At 44.0% G+C, this 15,450-nt stretch overlaps 5 protein-coding genes across 5 annotated transcripts; 3 read left to right on the top strand and 2 right to left on the bottom strand.

The window, feature by feature from the left end:
- Window positions 1-180: 180 nt before the first annotated feature.
- On the top strand, window positions 181-2,642 carry SJAG_01291 (TTC27 family TPR repeat protein; the record flags this gene model as incomplete). Its single annotated transcript, XM_002172505.2, has 1 exon — window positions 181-2,642. The coding sequence occupies one exon, from the start codon at window positions 181-183 to the stop codon at window positions 2,635-2,637; it is 2,457 nt and encodes an 818-aa protein (XP_002172541.1). The 3' UTR covers window positions 2,638-2,642.
- Window positions 2,643-2,861: 219 nt separating this feature from the next.
- SJAG_01290 (cell wall protein Gas1) lies at window positions 2,862-5,007 on the bottom strand. Its single transcript, XM_002172504.2, has one exon. The coding sequence runs from the start codon at window positions 4,752-4,754 to the stop codon at window positions 3,117-3,119; it is 1,638 nt and encodes a 545-aa protein (XP_002172540.1). The 5' UTR covers window positions 4,755-5,007; the 3' UTR covers window positions 2,862-3,116.
- A 586-nt stretch (window positions 5,008-5,593) lies between these two features.
- Window positions 5,594-12,173, top strand: SJAG_01288 (1,3-beta-glucan synthase subunit Bgs3). The gene has a single exon (XM_002172503.2). It carries the CDS (start codon window positions 6,237-6,239, stop codon window positions 11,718-11,720), a length of 5,484 nt encoding a protein of 1,827 aa, XP_002172539.2. The 5' UTR covers window positions 5,594-6,236; the 3' UTR covers window positions 11,721-12,173.
- A 102-nt stretch (window positions 12,174-12,275) lies between these two features.
- SJAG_01287 (40S ribosomal protein S30) lies at window positions 12,276-12,673 on the top strand. The gene is made up of 3 exons (XM_002172502.2): window positions 12,276-12,369; window positions 12,422-12,550; window positions 12,612-12,673. Exons 1-3 carry the CDS (start codon window positions 12,331-12,333, stop codon window positions 12,627-12,629), a joined length of 186 nt encoding a protein of 61 aa, XP_002172538.1. The 5' UTR covers window positions 12,276-12,330; the 3' UTR covers window positions 12,630-12,673.
- Window positions 12,674-12,784: 111 nt separating this feature from the next.
- SJAG_01286 (CTD phosphatase Fcp1) lies at window positions 12,785-15,412 on the bottom strand (the record flags this gene model as incomplete). Its single annotated transcript, XM_002172501.2, has 7 exons — window positions 15,051-15,412; window positions 14,918-15,004; window positions 14,792-14,864; window positions 13,960-14,702; window positions 13,650-13,925; window positions 13,171-13,596; window positions 12,785-13,082 (listed from the first exon to the last, which is right to left on the bottom strand). Exons 1-7 carry the CDS (start codon window positions 15,314-15,316, stop codon window positions 12,785-12,787), a joined length of 2,169 nt encoding a protein of 722 aa, XP_002172537.2. The 5' UTR covers window positions 15,317-15,412.
- Window positions 15,413-15,450: the final 38 nt, after the last annotated feature.

Raw genomic sequence — 15,450 nt, 5'->3', positions numbered from 1 at the left:
GTTTTCTCTTTCGATTGATGTACTACATGTCGAGGCTATGATGGTGTCGTTTTTGTTTCAACACTCTGACTAAGCATTTGGTACTGAAGACTTCTTCCTTCGACACTCTTGGCAGACTACTGCAAAACAACATTGTTCTTGCTTCTATCGTCACCAAGACGCCCAGCGGAAACAAAAAAAATGGACGTAGACTCCAAATTGTCGCTGGAAACAGCCAAAAACTATCTTTTCGGAGCACAACTCGAGGACGGACATCCGTTGTGCCAATTACTTACGAAAGAACTTGCTTTCGAAGAGTTTCTCTTTGCGTTTTGGGACCAGCAAACTGATTTGGACAAGAATGTTCTGCCGGATTTGGCTACGGAAGCACTTGAATATTTTCTTCAAGCTAATTACACCGGTCCTTACTTGCCCGATGAACCTGTTGATTGGCTTCCTCAAGCTGTGCGCTCACATCCCGACTTGAAAAACGCGACTTTGAATGCCCTGACTGTCGATGGTGAGCGTCCGTATCATCTTGCTCCTAAGCTTTTGCTACTTGTGTTCTCACGAGCATTATTTTCGTACGCCAAAAGCCAGACTCCAATCCACCTTTGGAATGAAGCCCGACTAGCCTTTTTATTACAGCGTATCTTGCAGGAGCATGTTGCTTCGCTTCACAATCTCATAAACAAAAATATGAGTAGCATTAGCGACTACATTGTCACACAAGACCAAGATGTCCAGGGTCGTTACGCAATTGAATTGGGTCTTATCCACTCTTTTTATGGACGAGATGGACTTGCTTTGCGTTTGCTGAATGACGCTGGAAACGTGATGGATTTTGCATACGAGCTTACGGGTGCTCTCGGACGCCGTACCAAGTTTCAGACGTTTGATGCTTCTCAACTTGTTGTTCTTGCTAAATCACGGAACCGTGAGGGCGGAGACATCACGGCAACTCAACCGAGAACTCTTGAGCTCAACGATGATACGTTGCTGGAAAAAATCTCTTTCAAACACGATCAAGAGCGTTTGGCCTATAGGGAAGAAGTAGATCCTCGATTGAAAGAGGAGAATCCCAATGAACCATCGCGTTTACATCCTCTCGATGCAGCATTACTTTTGGCTTACTGTCAAATTATCAAAAACTCCAATCCTGATGATGGCCTTACGCGTGAGGAAATGTCTCCTTATGCAGAACGTGTTCTGGCACATCCCGTGAATTGGTCCGTGTACACTATGGGTCTTCTTATTCGCACGAGACTTGAAGGATTCAAGAGTCGAACGGTTGAAAGAAGCGTGCTTCAACTACAAGTTCTTGTTGACCAGCTTAATGATCAACTCAGGGCTCCAGGAACGGAAACAGTGGACAGCGGTCTTGAAGCGGTAGTCGGTGGCTCTTTCCTGCCCAAACCCAAAGATGAAGGTGAATCTGCTTCATTACACGAGCGTCTTGCCTATGCTCATCAACTGTCCATGCCATCTCGTTGGCAACTCGAGGATGAATTGGCCAAAAAGTTCATGTCCATTGGTTCAATTCGTTCCGCCCTTGAAATTTATGAGCGTCTCGAGATGTGGGATTGCGTTGCATTGTGTCACTGCTCTTTGGAGCGCACTGATCTTGCTATAAATGTCATCCGTACACAGCTTGAGAAAGACCCTAACGATCACCGCCTGCGGACGATGCTCGGTGATATTGAAAACGATATCTCGCATTATGAAAAGGCATGGGAGCTTTCTGGCTGCCGTTACGCACCTGCTCAACGTGCTCTTGGTCGTCATTACTATGCTGTCCATGACATGAAAAAGTGTATGGAATCTTTTGAAAAATCCCTTCGAATCAATCCGCTTTCTTACCCTACGTGGTTTACTTATGGATGTGCTGCCCTTGAGCTGAATGCATTCGAAGTTGCTATGGAGGCATTCACTCGCTGTTTGTCGATTGATCCCGAAGATGGTGAGAGTTGGAACAACTTGGCGAGTGCAATGCTGAAGGCTAAGCCAAAGAACAAGCGTGATGCTTGGCGCACGTTGCAGCAGGGTCTTCGTTTTATGTACGAAAACTGGCGTGTATGGGAAAATTACATGCTCGTCTCCGTGGACGTTGGTGAATGGTCAGAAGTTATTCGCGCCATGCGCAGAATCATAGAGCTGCGGTCAAAATCAAAGGGTGAAACGGCCGTTGATGTTCAATGTTTGGATCTTTTGGTAAATCATGTAACCCAACATTGCAAGGATGACACGGATATCCTTGCTCGCCTTCTTACAGAACTTTTTGCCATTATTATTCCGCTGATCACCAACGATGTTCGGTTGTGGAAACTCGTTGCTCGTTTCATGTTTTGGCGTCAAAGATGGGCCGAATCTTTGGATGCCACCTTGAAAGCTTACCGAGTGTTGCTTTCGAGTCCCAACATTACAAGCGAGTTGGCCGTTTGGGATAAAACTGTAGATGGTGCACTGGACGTTGTTGATGCATACACAAATTTGGGCGAAAAACCTGGACGCATGGGAGGCGTCGTTGCCAAGGATTGGAAATTCAAATCTCGCAGTGTCCTGCGTTCTCTGATGGGACGGGGAAAGGGCATTTGGGAAGAAACCGAATCCTATCAAAAGCTGCAAAAGGCTATGGAGGACCTAAAGTCTCAGTCTTAAACTGGAAGAAGGATATCTTTACTATAAAAATATTTACTACATTTTTGGCGCATTAGACGAATTAATAGCAACCACAGCTTACTGTTTTTCTTTCGAATTTAGTCAAGTCAATACAATGGGATTCGGTCTTAAGCATTCGAACATACCATTAGAGTACAACCACATCAAACATACACGAGAGAAAGGTTACACAATCCGCCAAAAACACACTCAAAATAAAAAAGTACTTTAACAAATTATATATTCAACAAAATGAATTTAATGTGACTACGGAAAAATACAAAGTTCAATTCGCTGCAAAATCATACAGGGAAGATAATATCAAAGAAAGAACGAGTGGACCCAATCATGCTGAGAAGGCTCAGTCAAGAAACCCAGCGCGCCCGATGAATCCAGTTCATCGGAACTACGGTCAAAATTAGTTGGAGAATCCATGCATGACATACAACGCATGCACTCGACATCCCAAAGCACCACGCTTAGAGGAAAGCAACAGCAACACCGGCAATCACGGTAGCCATGAAAGCATAGATGGCGTTACCACTGAGGGTAACGGCGGAGCTACCGACAGAACCGCTGCTACCAGAGGAAGAGTAAGTGGTGGAACCAGACTTGACAGAAGAAGTCGAGGTACCGTTAGTGGCAGATGCACCAGGGGTAGTCAAAGTAGTGGCAACGGCGTTAGCGTCCATGGAGTAAGCAACAGAGTTGGTACCAACGGAACCAGCAGCAGAGACGTAGCTAGCGCAAGTACCGCTAAGAGCAGAAGTCTTAGTGGTGGTGGCAGAGCCGCTGAAGTCACAGTCACCCTTAGCAGAGTAGTAGAGGTCCAAAACAAAGTTCAGCATTTGCTTGGAATCACAGAAACTGTAGTCACCATAGGAACCAGGGTAGGTACCGTTAGCAGTAATACCATCACAAGAGACAACACCACAAACGTAGTTGAAAAGGTCAGTGTAAGAACTGGAGCTGACGCTGTCAAGAACAACACAAGAACGAGAGTTGGACATGCATTGGCAAATCTCGTCAGAGGGGGTGGGAGGGAGCTCAACAGCGGCAACCCAGTTGGTGTTGGTGGGAAGGCAAGAAGCAGTAACGGTAGTAGTGGAGACATCAGAAGAAGTGGTGGGAGTGACAGCACCGAATTGAGAAGCCAAGTAAGGGAAATCAGTCAAGGTAACGACGCTGCTGGACTCAATAGAAACAACACCATAGTTGTTGTTGGTCTCAAAGTATTGGTAAGCAATACCACCGGACCAGACACCAGTCATGTTGACACCGAACAAAGCTTGAACCTCTTGGAAGGTACGAGGACGCTTGGTAATGCAACCAAACTCAGAGAAGAAGACGGGAATAGTAAAGTTAGCGAACTCCTCAGTACGGTCAGCATAACCGGACTCCTGGTAAGTACTGGAACCACACCACTCATAAATGTTAACACCATAGAAGTCAGCACGCTCATCGGTGCTACCACATTCGAAGTAATCAGCCATAGAAACACGAGTATCAGAGTCATCATTGGTGGAGTAACCAACGGGGATGGAACGGTAGCCTTGCATAGAAATGTAAGACTTCATATCACGGACAGCAGCCTTGACAAAGGCAGATGCAGGGGTGTTAGTGTTGTTGTTGGTAACCTCATTACCAGCGAAGAAACCAAGAACGTTAGTGTAGTTAGCCATAGCATCAACGACACTGGCATAACGGGAGAAAAGGTTGGTATCCCACTTGGGGCTAGTACGGTCAATAGACTCACTGGGTTGAGCGAGATCGGCAAGAACGTAGATACCGGCCGAGTCAAGAGCCTTCATACAAGCCGAGTGGTCCTGAGAAGCGTTGACAGCATAGACACGAATCGTGTTGATATGGAGCTTCTTGAAGTACTCAACATCACGGAGACAGGAGTCCTCTTGAGCCAAGGGATCAACGAAGTCAGAGGAGACAGCATCACCGTTGGAATCGGTATCAACATTGGGTTGGTAAGCAACACCCTTGATGAAGAAACGAGTACCGTTCTCAAAGTAGAAGTAACGGCCATCGACGGAAATAGTAGGCAGAGAGGCCTTGGCAATGCCAGCGAAAGCGGCAGCGGCCAGAGCAACGAAAGAAAACTTCATGATGAAAATGTAGGAATGCTTTACAAGAATTAATGCAATGAGAGTACCTTGACAAGATGCAAAGTATAGGTCTACGACTCAATGAAAAGAAAGGAATAAAGGATAGGTAATGAAGGTAACCTCAACACTCAGTTTGACCTGGCCAGTGAACGCTGCTCACAGGCAATATGTGTTTGGTGGAGGGATGATTATCCAGCAGCGACATCCGGCCCTTATATACGATTCCGTAGGCGAGCCTCCTCGGCCCCATATCGCCATGTAGCATACGTCATAGGTGGGCTTAGCGTGAAGGGTGTAAACAAACAAACCCCCAACTTCATGCAGTACATAAATGAAAAAGCGTCCATTGCCGAATACCACATTAATAAAACCAGATAATTATTGGACACAAGGTTCTTCAGCGTCGTCGTATTGCGAGAATCCATCCGTTCACAGACGCTTACGCTAACGAGACTAGGCTCCAATTTGACAGATCATTGCTATGCCAACAAAAATACAATAACATGATTGGCTGTGCGCATATCTTAAACACAATAAGGCGGAGAAAGCAGACTTGCGCCCCTACCGAGCTTGTCAAACCTACGAGAAGCCTCATGGTTTTCTAAAAGAGATCTTCAAGACAAAATACACGAATACATTCATTTGAACAAAATAAACATAACTATATTGTATATGCGTTTTAAAAAAGTTGAAAATTATAGCTTCGCTTGGACGACGGATGTTTACTTTTATCCAATCATACATAAAATTTGCATTGATACAATTCTTATAAATGTACGAATATTAATTAAATAAAAACTGTGTATATTATCGACCATTTATCGCACCTCTTTTCACTACTTTACCAGGGATGCGTGCTCGATGGCTCATACTCAGACAGCCAACTACAGGCAACCTCGTTACTACACCACCCGAGACCTATCCGTAGCGTAAACGCCTCGCCCTTGGCGCCTACGCAAACTCATCTCACCTGCTCTCCGCCTATCCCTCCCTACACCGTCCTTGTTGAGTTCAATTGTTTTCAAGAGATACTTAGACAGTAAAACCACTGTTTGTCGCTGTCACCGTTCTTTTTAAGCGACTTTGGGGGAGACGATAACGTTGGACAGTCTTCGGTCTTGTGGTACGAAAACTGCGAGGGCTTATCATTCTTATTTGCTATTTCCCGTTGCGGAATAAAAACGTGTGCCATAAAATACGCAGAAGTTGTAGGGCGAGAGCTGTCTTAATTCCCTCAGTAACGGTCCTTTTTTCTCTTTATTAAAACTCTGTGCCGGAGATACATATTGAAAGTCGATTTATAACGAGTTTGGTACAGGTTACTTTAATTCGCTTGTCTGTTGCCTGTCGTACAGGAAACAGCATTCGTTATCACACGACTGACTTGTTGAAGTCGTTTGAAAGCGTCAAAAACGGCGTATAAACTTTCTACTCCCCACAGAAATTCTTCTGAACCGTTTTACCCTTGGTTCTCACTAAAAAATGGCCTATAACGGCAGAGAACGAGAGTACGACGATCAAAGCTATCACTCTGGGCAAAATTGGACGAGTGAGTTGACAGCAGTCGAAAGTCCTTTCGAAAATGCTGAGACTTATGATCCTGAAGCGCATCGTCGCGAGTCAGTGGATCCTTTTGCCCATGATTATGATGAATATAACCGTAGCGACAACGATGAGGACTTTGATGAGCTTGAGGACGATCTAATGAACCCGGACGGCTACACGTCGCAAGAAGGTTTTACTTCGCAAGACTCCAACGTGTCTAACCGAAGCTATGTCATGTTTCCCCTCAACCGCGGCCAACCATTGTCAAAGCGTTATGAATCTGTTGGCTTAGACGAGTTTGGACACGAGTACATCGTGGAGGGATCGAGTGTTGATTCTTCGGACAGTGCTGGTCACTATGAAGCGTTGTATCCCTCGTGGACGGCTGAAACAAACGCGCCGGTGCTGACGCAAGACATAGAAAGTATCTTTATCGAGTTCTCATCAAAGTTCGGTTTCCAATGGGATAGCATGCGCAACATGTTCGATTACTTCATGGTTATGTTGGACTCTCGTGCATCGAGAATGGCACCGAGGGATGCTCTTGCAACCTTGCATGCTGATTACATTGGTGGACCCAATGCAAACTTTAAAAAGTGGTACTTTGCAGCTGGCATGGACCGCCTCGACTTGACTTCCGGATCACCTTCTTTCATCAGTCAGGATTCTTCCGGGGTTATCGCGAAGGACGACCTCAAATCCTACGAGAACTTATGGTACAATCGCATGGAAGAGTTAACTGATGTTGAGCGTGTTGAGCAGTTGTCATTGTACATGCTTTGCTGGGGTGAAGCAAACAACGTGAGATTCATGCCCGAATGTCTTTGTTTCATTTATAAGTGCGCTTACGATTATTTCTTATCTGCGGAGTACAAACATAAGAAGGACAGTGCTCCTCAGGATTTCTATCTTGATCACTGCATTACACCTATATATCAACTGCTTCATGATGAGCAGTTCGAAATAGTCAATGGCAAGTTTACTCGCCGGGAGCGTGACCATGCTAAAATTATTGGTTACGACGATGTCAACCAAACGTTTTGGTACATGCGCGGTATTCGAGGGATAAAGCTTTTTGATGGAACTTGTTTGATCGACGCACCGGCTCCGGCGCGTTTCCACATGCTGTATAGAGTTGACTGGCGGCAGTCTGTCCATAAGTCATTCCGTGAAATTCGGAGTCTCACTCACTTCATTGTTAACTTTACTCGCATTTGGGTTTTGCATCTCTCTATCTTTTGGTATTTCATTGCTTATAATTCCCCGACTATGTACACGAAGAATTATCATCATTTGCTTTATACTCAGCCTGCCCCTGCTGCCCGGTGGACAGCTTGTGGTATTGCCGGAGCGGTTGCTTCATTCATTGTGTTCGTATCCCTTCTTTTGGAATCGGTGTTTGTTCCGAGAACAGCTCCGGGTACTCAAAGTGTTTTCCCTCGTCTTTTGTTCATGCTTATTTTAATGGCAGTGAACATTGCACCGGCTGTATACATTCTTGGTTACTGTAATTTGACAGAACAGTATGAGAGCACTGCGAAGTCTATATCCCATGCTCACTTTTGGTTTTCAATTGTGTGTGTTTTGTACTTATCATTCGTCCCGCAATCCTCTTTGCTGGGTTCACGCTACTGGAAAAGCTCGAGAAAGTATCTCGCACACAAGTACTTCACTGCAAGCTATGTAAAGCTTCCCTTTCACAGATGGTGTATCTCTGCAGCCCTTTGGACTATTGTCTTCGGTGCGAAGTTTGTGGAATCTTACTTCTTCTTAACACTTTCAGCGAAGGATCCAATTCGTTTCTTGCACACCATGAAGCCATACTATTGTTATGATTACATTATTGGTGATGCTTTGTGTAAGCATCAGCCAAGATTCATTCTTGCTCTTGTATATATTACTGAATTAGTTCTGTTCTTCTTGGATTCCTATCTTTGGTACATGTTGGTATGCACTATGTTTAGTATTGCATATTCATTCTATCTTGGTATCACCATTTGGACGCCTTGGAGTTACCTCTTTAGTAACATTCCTAGACGAATGTATAACAAAATTTTGGCTACGGATCACCTTCCTGAGTTCTATAAACCAAAGATCTATATTGCTCAATTGTGGAACAGCATTATCATTTCTATGTACCGAGAGCATCTCTTAACCATGGAGCATCTTAAGAAGTTGCTTTTCCAGCCCGTTGACAGCGAGCAGAGCGGAAAGCGTACTTTTAAGACTCCATCATTCTTTTTTCAATACACGGACAGGGCAGCAGCAAAAATGGATTATTTCCCTAAGAATTCTGAGGCAGAGAGAAGAATTTCCTTTTTTGCCCAGTCTCTAAGTTGTCGTATGCCCGCAACAACTTCTGTTGCGGAGATGCCAACTTTCACAGTTCTCATTCCCCATTATGGTGAGAAAATTCTTCTTAGTTTACGTGAAATCATTCGTGAACAAGATCCCATGTCTCGTATTACGCTACTGGAATATCTTAAGCAATTGTATCCCAATGAGTGGGAGTACTTTGTGCGTGATACCAAGCTGCTGGCAGGTGAAATGGATGCAGATGAAGCTACAACTCTCAAAACTGAGAAGGGTAAGAAGGGTGGTGTAACGGAAAAGGTTACCGACCTTCCGTTCTACTGCATCGGTTTCAAATCAAATGCGCCAGAGTACACACTTAGAACTCGTATTTGGGCATCTTTAAGAAGTCAAACTCTGTATCGTACCGCTAGTGGTATGATGAATTATACCCGTGCCCTGAAATTGCTTTATCGTGTCGAGAACCCCCAATTATCGGAGGAGTGCAATGGTGACCCCGATAAAGTTGATTACAAGATTGAGCAAATGGCTTTCCGAAAATTTAGACTTTGTATTTCTATGCAAAGATATGCAAAGTTCAACCAGGAGGAAAATGAAAATGCCGAATTTATGTTGCGTGCTCATCCTGAACTTCAAATTGCGTATTTGGATTCTGATCCCGTAACATCACCGGATGAAGAACCGCGTTTGTATGCTACGTTGATCAATGGTTTCTGTCCATTTAAAGACGGACGTCGGTTACCCAAGTACCGTATTCGGCTTTCCGGCAATCCTATTTTGGGTGATGGTAAAGCAGACAACCAGAACATGTCTTTGCCTTTCATTCGTGGTGAGTATCTTCAACTTATTGATGCCAATCAGGACAACTATATCGAGGAATGCTTGAAGATTCGGAGCATGCTTGCTGAATTCGAAGAGATGGAACCTCCTGCGTGCAGTCCTTATTCCCCGGAGTTAATGAGAAAACATCCAGTTGCTATGCTTGGATCTCGTGAGTATATTTTCTCGGAGAACAGTGGTATTTTGGGTGATGTTGCTGCCGGTAAGGAGCAAACATTCGGTACGCTGTTTTCGAGAGCTCTTGCATTAATTGGTGGTAAATTGCATTATGGTCATCCAGATATTCTGAACACGATTTTCATGACAACTCGAGGTGGTGTCTCAAAGGCACAAAAGGGTTTGCATGTCAATGAGGATATTTACGCTGGTATGACGGTTTTGCAACGTGGTGGCCAGATCAAGCATTGTGAATACTTCCAATGTGGTAAGGGTCGTGATTTGGGTTTCGGCACTATTTTGAACTTCACGACTAAGATTGGAACGGGTATGGGAGAACAGACCTTGTCGCGTGAGTACTTTAATCTTGGTACGCAACTTCCTCTTCACCGCTTGCTCGCCTTTTTCTATGCACATGCTGGTTTCCATTTGAATAATGTCTTCATCATGGTCTCTATTCAGCTTATTATGTTGGTTATCCTTAACCTTGGTGCAATGTATAAGGTCGTCACGGTTTGTCATTACACGACTTCGGATGCGATTAACGCGGCGTTCCGTCCATCTGGCTGCTACCAATTGAAGCCGTTGCTTGATTGGCTTCGACGCTGTATTATTTCAATTTTCATTGTATTCTTCGTCGCGTTCCTTCCTCTTATTACTCATGATTTGGTCGATAAGGGAGCACCCCGTGCCATCAAGCGTTTGACCAAGCAAATCTGCTCACTGTCCCCCATGTTTGAGGTGTTTGTCACTCAAATTTATGCTCAGTCTATCATCACAAACTTTTCTTATGGTGGTGCTAGATATATTGCAACTGGTCGTGGTTTCGCTACAACGCGTGTTCCGTTCTCGACATTGTATTCCAGATTTGCGGCTCCTTCCATTTATGTTGGTACGAGAATGTTGTTAATGCTTCTTTTTGGTACTTTGACAGTTTGGACCGCACATTATATCTATTTCTGGATTACATTGTACGCGCTCTGTGTGTCACCTTTCATTTACAATCCTCACCAATTCGCCTGGACTGACTTCTTTGTTGATTATCGTGAATTTATGCGTTGGCTTACTCGGGGTAACACGAAGTCTCACAGCAACTCGTGGATTGCTTTCTGTCAACTCACACGTACGCGAATTACTGGTTTCCGGCGTCAAATCAAAGGTCGTCCCTCCAACAAGATTAGTATGGACTCGCCACGTGCTAAGGTCTCTAACTTGTTCGTCAACGAGCTCTTCCTTCCAGCTTGTGCCGTATTCTTTACGTTGGCCCCCTATGTTTTCATGAACTCTCAACCTGGAAACCCTGATCCCGAGAAGTCTGTCAATTCGTTTATTCGTATTTTTATCATGTCGGGTATTCCTGTTGCTGCTAGTGCTGCGTCAGCAATTATCTTTTCCACTTTATCTCTCTGTTGTGGTCCCCTCTTTAGAAAACGTATGAGAAGTTACGGTAGTTTGATGGCTGCTTTTGCCCATGCCGTATCCATCGTTGCGCTGTTCTTCACGTTTGAGGCTTTATGGTTTTTGGAGGCCTGGTCGTTTTCTAAAACGGTTCTGGGTTGTATTGTTATCATGACTATTGAGCGTTTCTTCTTTAAGGTCGTAACTATTTTTATGCTTACTCGTGATCAGGGTGATGACAATGCGAATCTGTCCTGGTGGAACGGTGACTGGTTTGAACAAAACTCTGCTCATGTTTCCTTCGTGAGAGTGGTTCGTGAGTTTGTTTGCAAAACAACCGAGCTGAATCTTTTCTCCACGGATTTTGTTTTGGGTCATATGATCTTGTTTTCTCTTATTCCGCTTTTGCTCGTTCCTTACATAGACGTTTTTCATTCCATGCTTTTGTTTTGGTTGCAACCTAAGCGCCAAATTCGTGCGCCTATCTACACGATGAAGCAGAATCGTCTTCGTCGTTTGATTTTCTTCCGGTATTCATTTGTCTTCCTCTTGATATTGGCCTTCTTCGTTGCAGCCATTATCGTCCCCTTCATTCTTGACAACCAGTTGTCCTATTCGTTTACGCTCGATAAGTCTAAAGGCTTCGGTCGTCTTATGCAGCCTTCCGATCAAGACTGGTCAGCGTACATTGGAAACAAAAACACATCTGCATAGACGGTAATTGGAGTATAATCGAGTTTGGTGCTCTTTGTGTTTATTTTTTGTCACTGACTCAAGTTCATAACCCTCCGATTTTGAAATCTAACTTATTTATAGATTCGCAAATACCTCACATTCCTTAAAACCGTTGCGAACAATCAATTTCCCCATTCTCTATTAAACATACACTGTAATATTTTACATCTAACAATATGCTTTTGGTTTACGGCTATCGATTCGGACCAATGTCTTGTGTGTAAACCTGGCCGTCAACAACGTTGCGAGTTGATGATGCCGCTGTCTCACAGGATGATCGTATTGAGATCGCTTGTGTCTCTTCAACGAGGTGACAAGCAATCTCGAATAGACATTGGTCATTGGGTCCACTACATAATTCATTTTCGCACCTCGAGGCACTCTAACAACTGCTACCATCAGTAAATGGCGTTACAATTTAAGGATAACGAATTTTAAAGATATAATAAGACACATCGTAATCTGGTTTAACGAGTTGGTTTTCGGTGTTTTAAAATCTCGTTGCGCTTCTGTTTGTGTTTAGTGTGACTGCGTTTTTCATTGCATATCTGCTGTAGGTTGCCCGTTTAACCTTCCAACAACATACACAATGGGTAAGGTTCACGGATCCCTCGCTCGTGCAGGAAAGGTAAATAAAACGCTTAATGGTTGTTGGGAAGGTGCTGACAAATGTGTTTTAGGTTAAATCCCAATGTCCTAAGGTCGAGAAGCAAGAGAAGCCCAAGCAACCCAAGGGACGTGCCTACAAGCGTCTTTTGTATGTTCGCCGCTTCGTCAACGTTACCAACATGGTCGGCGGCAAGAGAAGAGTATGTTAGCTTTAGACTGGCAACAGTCTCTGTCTAGCTTCGTATTGCTAACCCTGTACAGATGAACCCCTCTTCTTAGGAACCTTGAGAATTGGAGATAAATACATTTTTCTTTGTTGACTATTTCTTGTGTTGTGTGTGTGGTAGTGTTTGTAATGGTTGATTATTTAAGAGGTATGAATGTGGTGATGGGATAGGTTAGCGTAATTAGGTACTTTTTGGTAACTCATTTTTTTAAGCGACAGTTTGCTCCGGTTCCAGTTGTCCTTCGAGGTCCGCTTCCAAATCATTTGCAAAGCTGTCCAGATCAGCCAGGTCGTCAATATCTGTTTCACCTTCTGAAGGAGCCCGGCTACTGGAGTTCGAGTTCTCGCCTTCAGAAGGATGTCGGGTTCGTTTTGCTGTCGGTGAATCCGTTTCAGAAAGAACACGAGTTAGGCTTGACTTCCGAGACAAAGCCTCTCTTCGCCGCTTCGCCATGTGCGCAGCAGGTGTAAGTTTTTCGTCTTCGCCATTTTGCAGGTCGGAACGACTAATGGTTTTTCGTTAGTAAAAAGAGAATAAGGCAATTAATACTCTGTACTGCTATACACGGTGCAGCAGCGTTAGTATACACTTACTCTGATTCATCACCGCTAAAGTCGGTTGTAATATCACCGAGAGCGCCTTCAACGTCTTTATCGGCTTCGTTCCAATCAATATCATCCAGTTCACGATCATTAATTTCGGTCACACGATCCTCGCCTTCGTCCGATTCTGAGATAACAGAGGAGATTTCGCTGCCGTCGTTTCCGGACGGGCCAGAAACAGCTTCTTGTTTGAGTATCTGATTTGGGTATAGTAGAAAGTTTTCCTCGGGTAAGGCCTTCCATTGGGACATAGAGTGAAGAAGCCAATCCAGATTCACAACTTTAACAGTTTGAATTTCCAGAGCCCGCCTTACCTTCTCCGTTTGGACTTTTGATGCCACCAGATGTGTCGGGTTATCTTTCAAGTCCAATAGTACGTGGGCACCAAAAGACATTGCCCATTTCGCAATGTCGGAACTATAATGTGTCAGCAAATATAAACAGGAACAGTAAATGAAAATGTTGCATACGTGATCACATCCACTCCTAGCGGAATGATACCGCTGAACAGAATACGGCAATGAGAAAGCACTCTCTTCTTCATTTCTGGAATGATTAAACCCACATCTGCGGTCGGTTCTTGAGCAATAGTGGAGCTAGATTTTTGAAATTCCTCTAAACGGTCATAGTAGGCGTGATGAATGTTCGTGAGCACTTTTTTCGAGATGAAATAGCTCGCGATCATCGTCGCGCAACAGAGTATGTCCGCGAGATTCAAAGCCTTCTTCACGCTGTAAGGCGTCTTGCTGCTTGGCCAAAGGTCTTTCTGCCTTTTGCAACTCAAGTGCTGTCATATGTTCATCGCTTTGCTCTTTTAGAGTATTAGGACTTTGCATGAAGTTTTCCTCCAGCAGAGTGCGATCACCGACAGTCGGCGTAGCTTCTTGAACAGCATCAGGTGTTGATTCGTTTTCATCTCTGGTTTCTTTCTCTGTTGGTTCCGGTTCGCCCCGTGGCAGTGGAATGGTTTTCGATAAGAAATTACTGTTAATATCACCGATACCAACAAAAAATTCAAACGGATACACCTTAATGAGATTGGAACTCCAATTCCAAACATCGCCTCTGTCGTCAATAACTACTACCATGCTTGTGTCACAAGGAAATAATCGTCGAATACTTTTTTGGGTCAAATTCCCGCTGTCATCACGGGATAGTACTCTGTCTTGGAAAAGTTCACCGTCAGGATCAATTACTTTCGCGACCTCAGTAGCGTAGGCTTTGGTTCCCATGGTATAAATATGCAGTTCATAAAGTTTGCTGACGTTGTGAAGAAATTCTTGTAATCCTGGACGGGGTTTGATATAGTAGCAAGAAGTATAGCCTGAGGTGCCTTCTCGTAAATAGAAATAATGGACATCACGAAGTACTTTGTAGTTCACGTTGTTAGGATCTTTCATCCACTCACCCACGGTAGGATCGACGGTAGCATGGATAATCGTTTGGTCCAAATCTACAATAAGTGATAACCGTTTTTGTTTTTGAAGACGAATTGCTGTTTCTGTTTCCAATCGTCTTGCTTCCTATAAACATTCGGTTAGTAAAGTACTACATCATTGTAAAGAGTCTGGAGCCGCTTGGTATGCGAAGGTGTACTAACATCAAGACTGACAGTAAGTCCTCCACTGCCATGTGTCATATTAATTGTGGCTCGAGACAAGTCAGAAAAGCCCATATAGTCTTGACTATAACGAAAGAAGGTTAATTGTTTGCAAGGCGAAGAATAAGGAAGATTTACTTTGTAATATTTTGACCGCAAATTGCGCAAAGACCACCGTAATGAACTTCATGTGAACATGGTTCTTTAATGCAAAGAATGGGTTCTCTAAATTGGGGTTTTCATTAGCACAAATTCGTAGTTGAACACATACGTAGCATTGTTCACTTGATCGCCTTCTTCAACAATCCAACGTGTCAGTTCACCCTCAACAGGGCTCTCAAATTGCTCGACAAACACTCTGTCAACCAATTGTGTGGTTCCATCTTCTTGGTCCTCTTCGACTTTGCCGTAGAACCGATATAATAGTAAAGGTTCATGCTTTTTTACATAGTCGCCAGTTTTAACAAGCCGGGACGATATTTCGACAGGATAGTTCAGTGATCCCGGAAACTTTATTGATGTATCGCCGTTTGTCATAGTTTCTTATTAGATTTTCGTTAATTTTAGCTGATATTCATGAGTTTAGCGTGGGGTTGCGCTGAAGGATGACATGGCTTCAGAAGGCGAGACTCCAGAATGCGTATCGAATAATCTTTATTTAATGTTAATTT

This window comes from Schizosaccharomyces japonicus (genome assembly GCF_000149845.2).
Source record: "Schizosaccharomyces japonicus yFS275 unplaced genomic scaffold supercont5.3, whole genome shotgun sequence".
NCBI lineage: Eukaryota > Fungi > Ascomycota > Schizosaccharomycetes > Schizosaccharomycetales > Schizosaccharomycetaceae > Schizosaccharomyces > Schizosaccharomyces japonicus.
This window is presented reverse-complemented; position numbering and strand designations above follow the sequence as displayed.

Coding starts and splice junctions, on each gene's coding strand:
- SJAG_01290 (XM_002172504.2), bottom strand. CDS start 4,754: ATGAAGTTTTCTTTCGTTGCTCTGGCCGCTGCCGCTTTCGCTGGCATT.
- SJAG_01288 (XM_002172503.2), top strand. CDS start 6,237: ATGGCCTATAACGGCAGAGAACGAGAGTACGACGATCAAAGCTATCAC.
- SJAG_01287 (XM_002172502.2), top strand. CDS start 12,331: ATGGGTAAGGTTCACGGATCCCTCGCTCGTGCAGGAAAG. Junction 12,370..12,421: donor CCCTCGCTCGTGCAGGAAAG/GTAAATAAAACG, acceptor AATGTGTTTTAG/GTTAAATCCCAATGTCCTAA.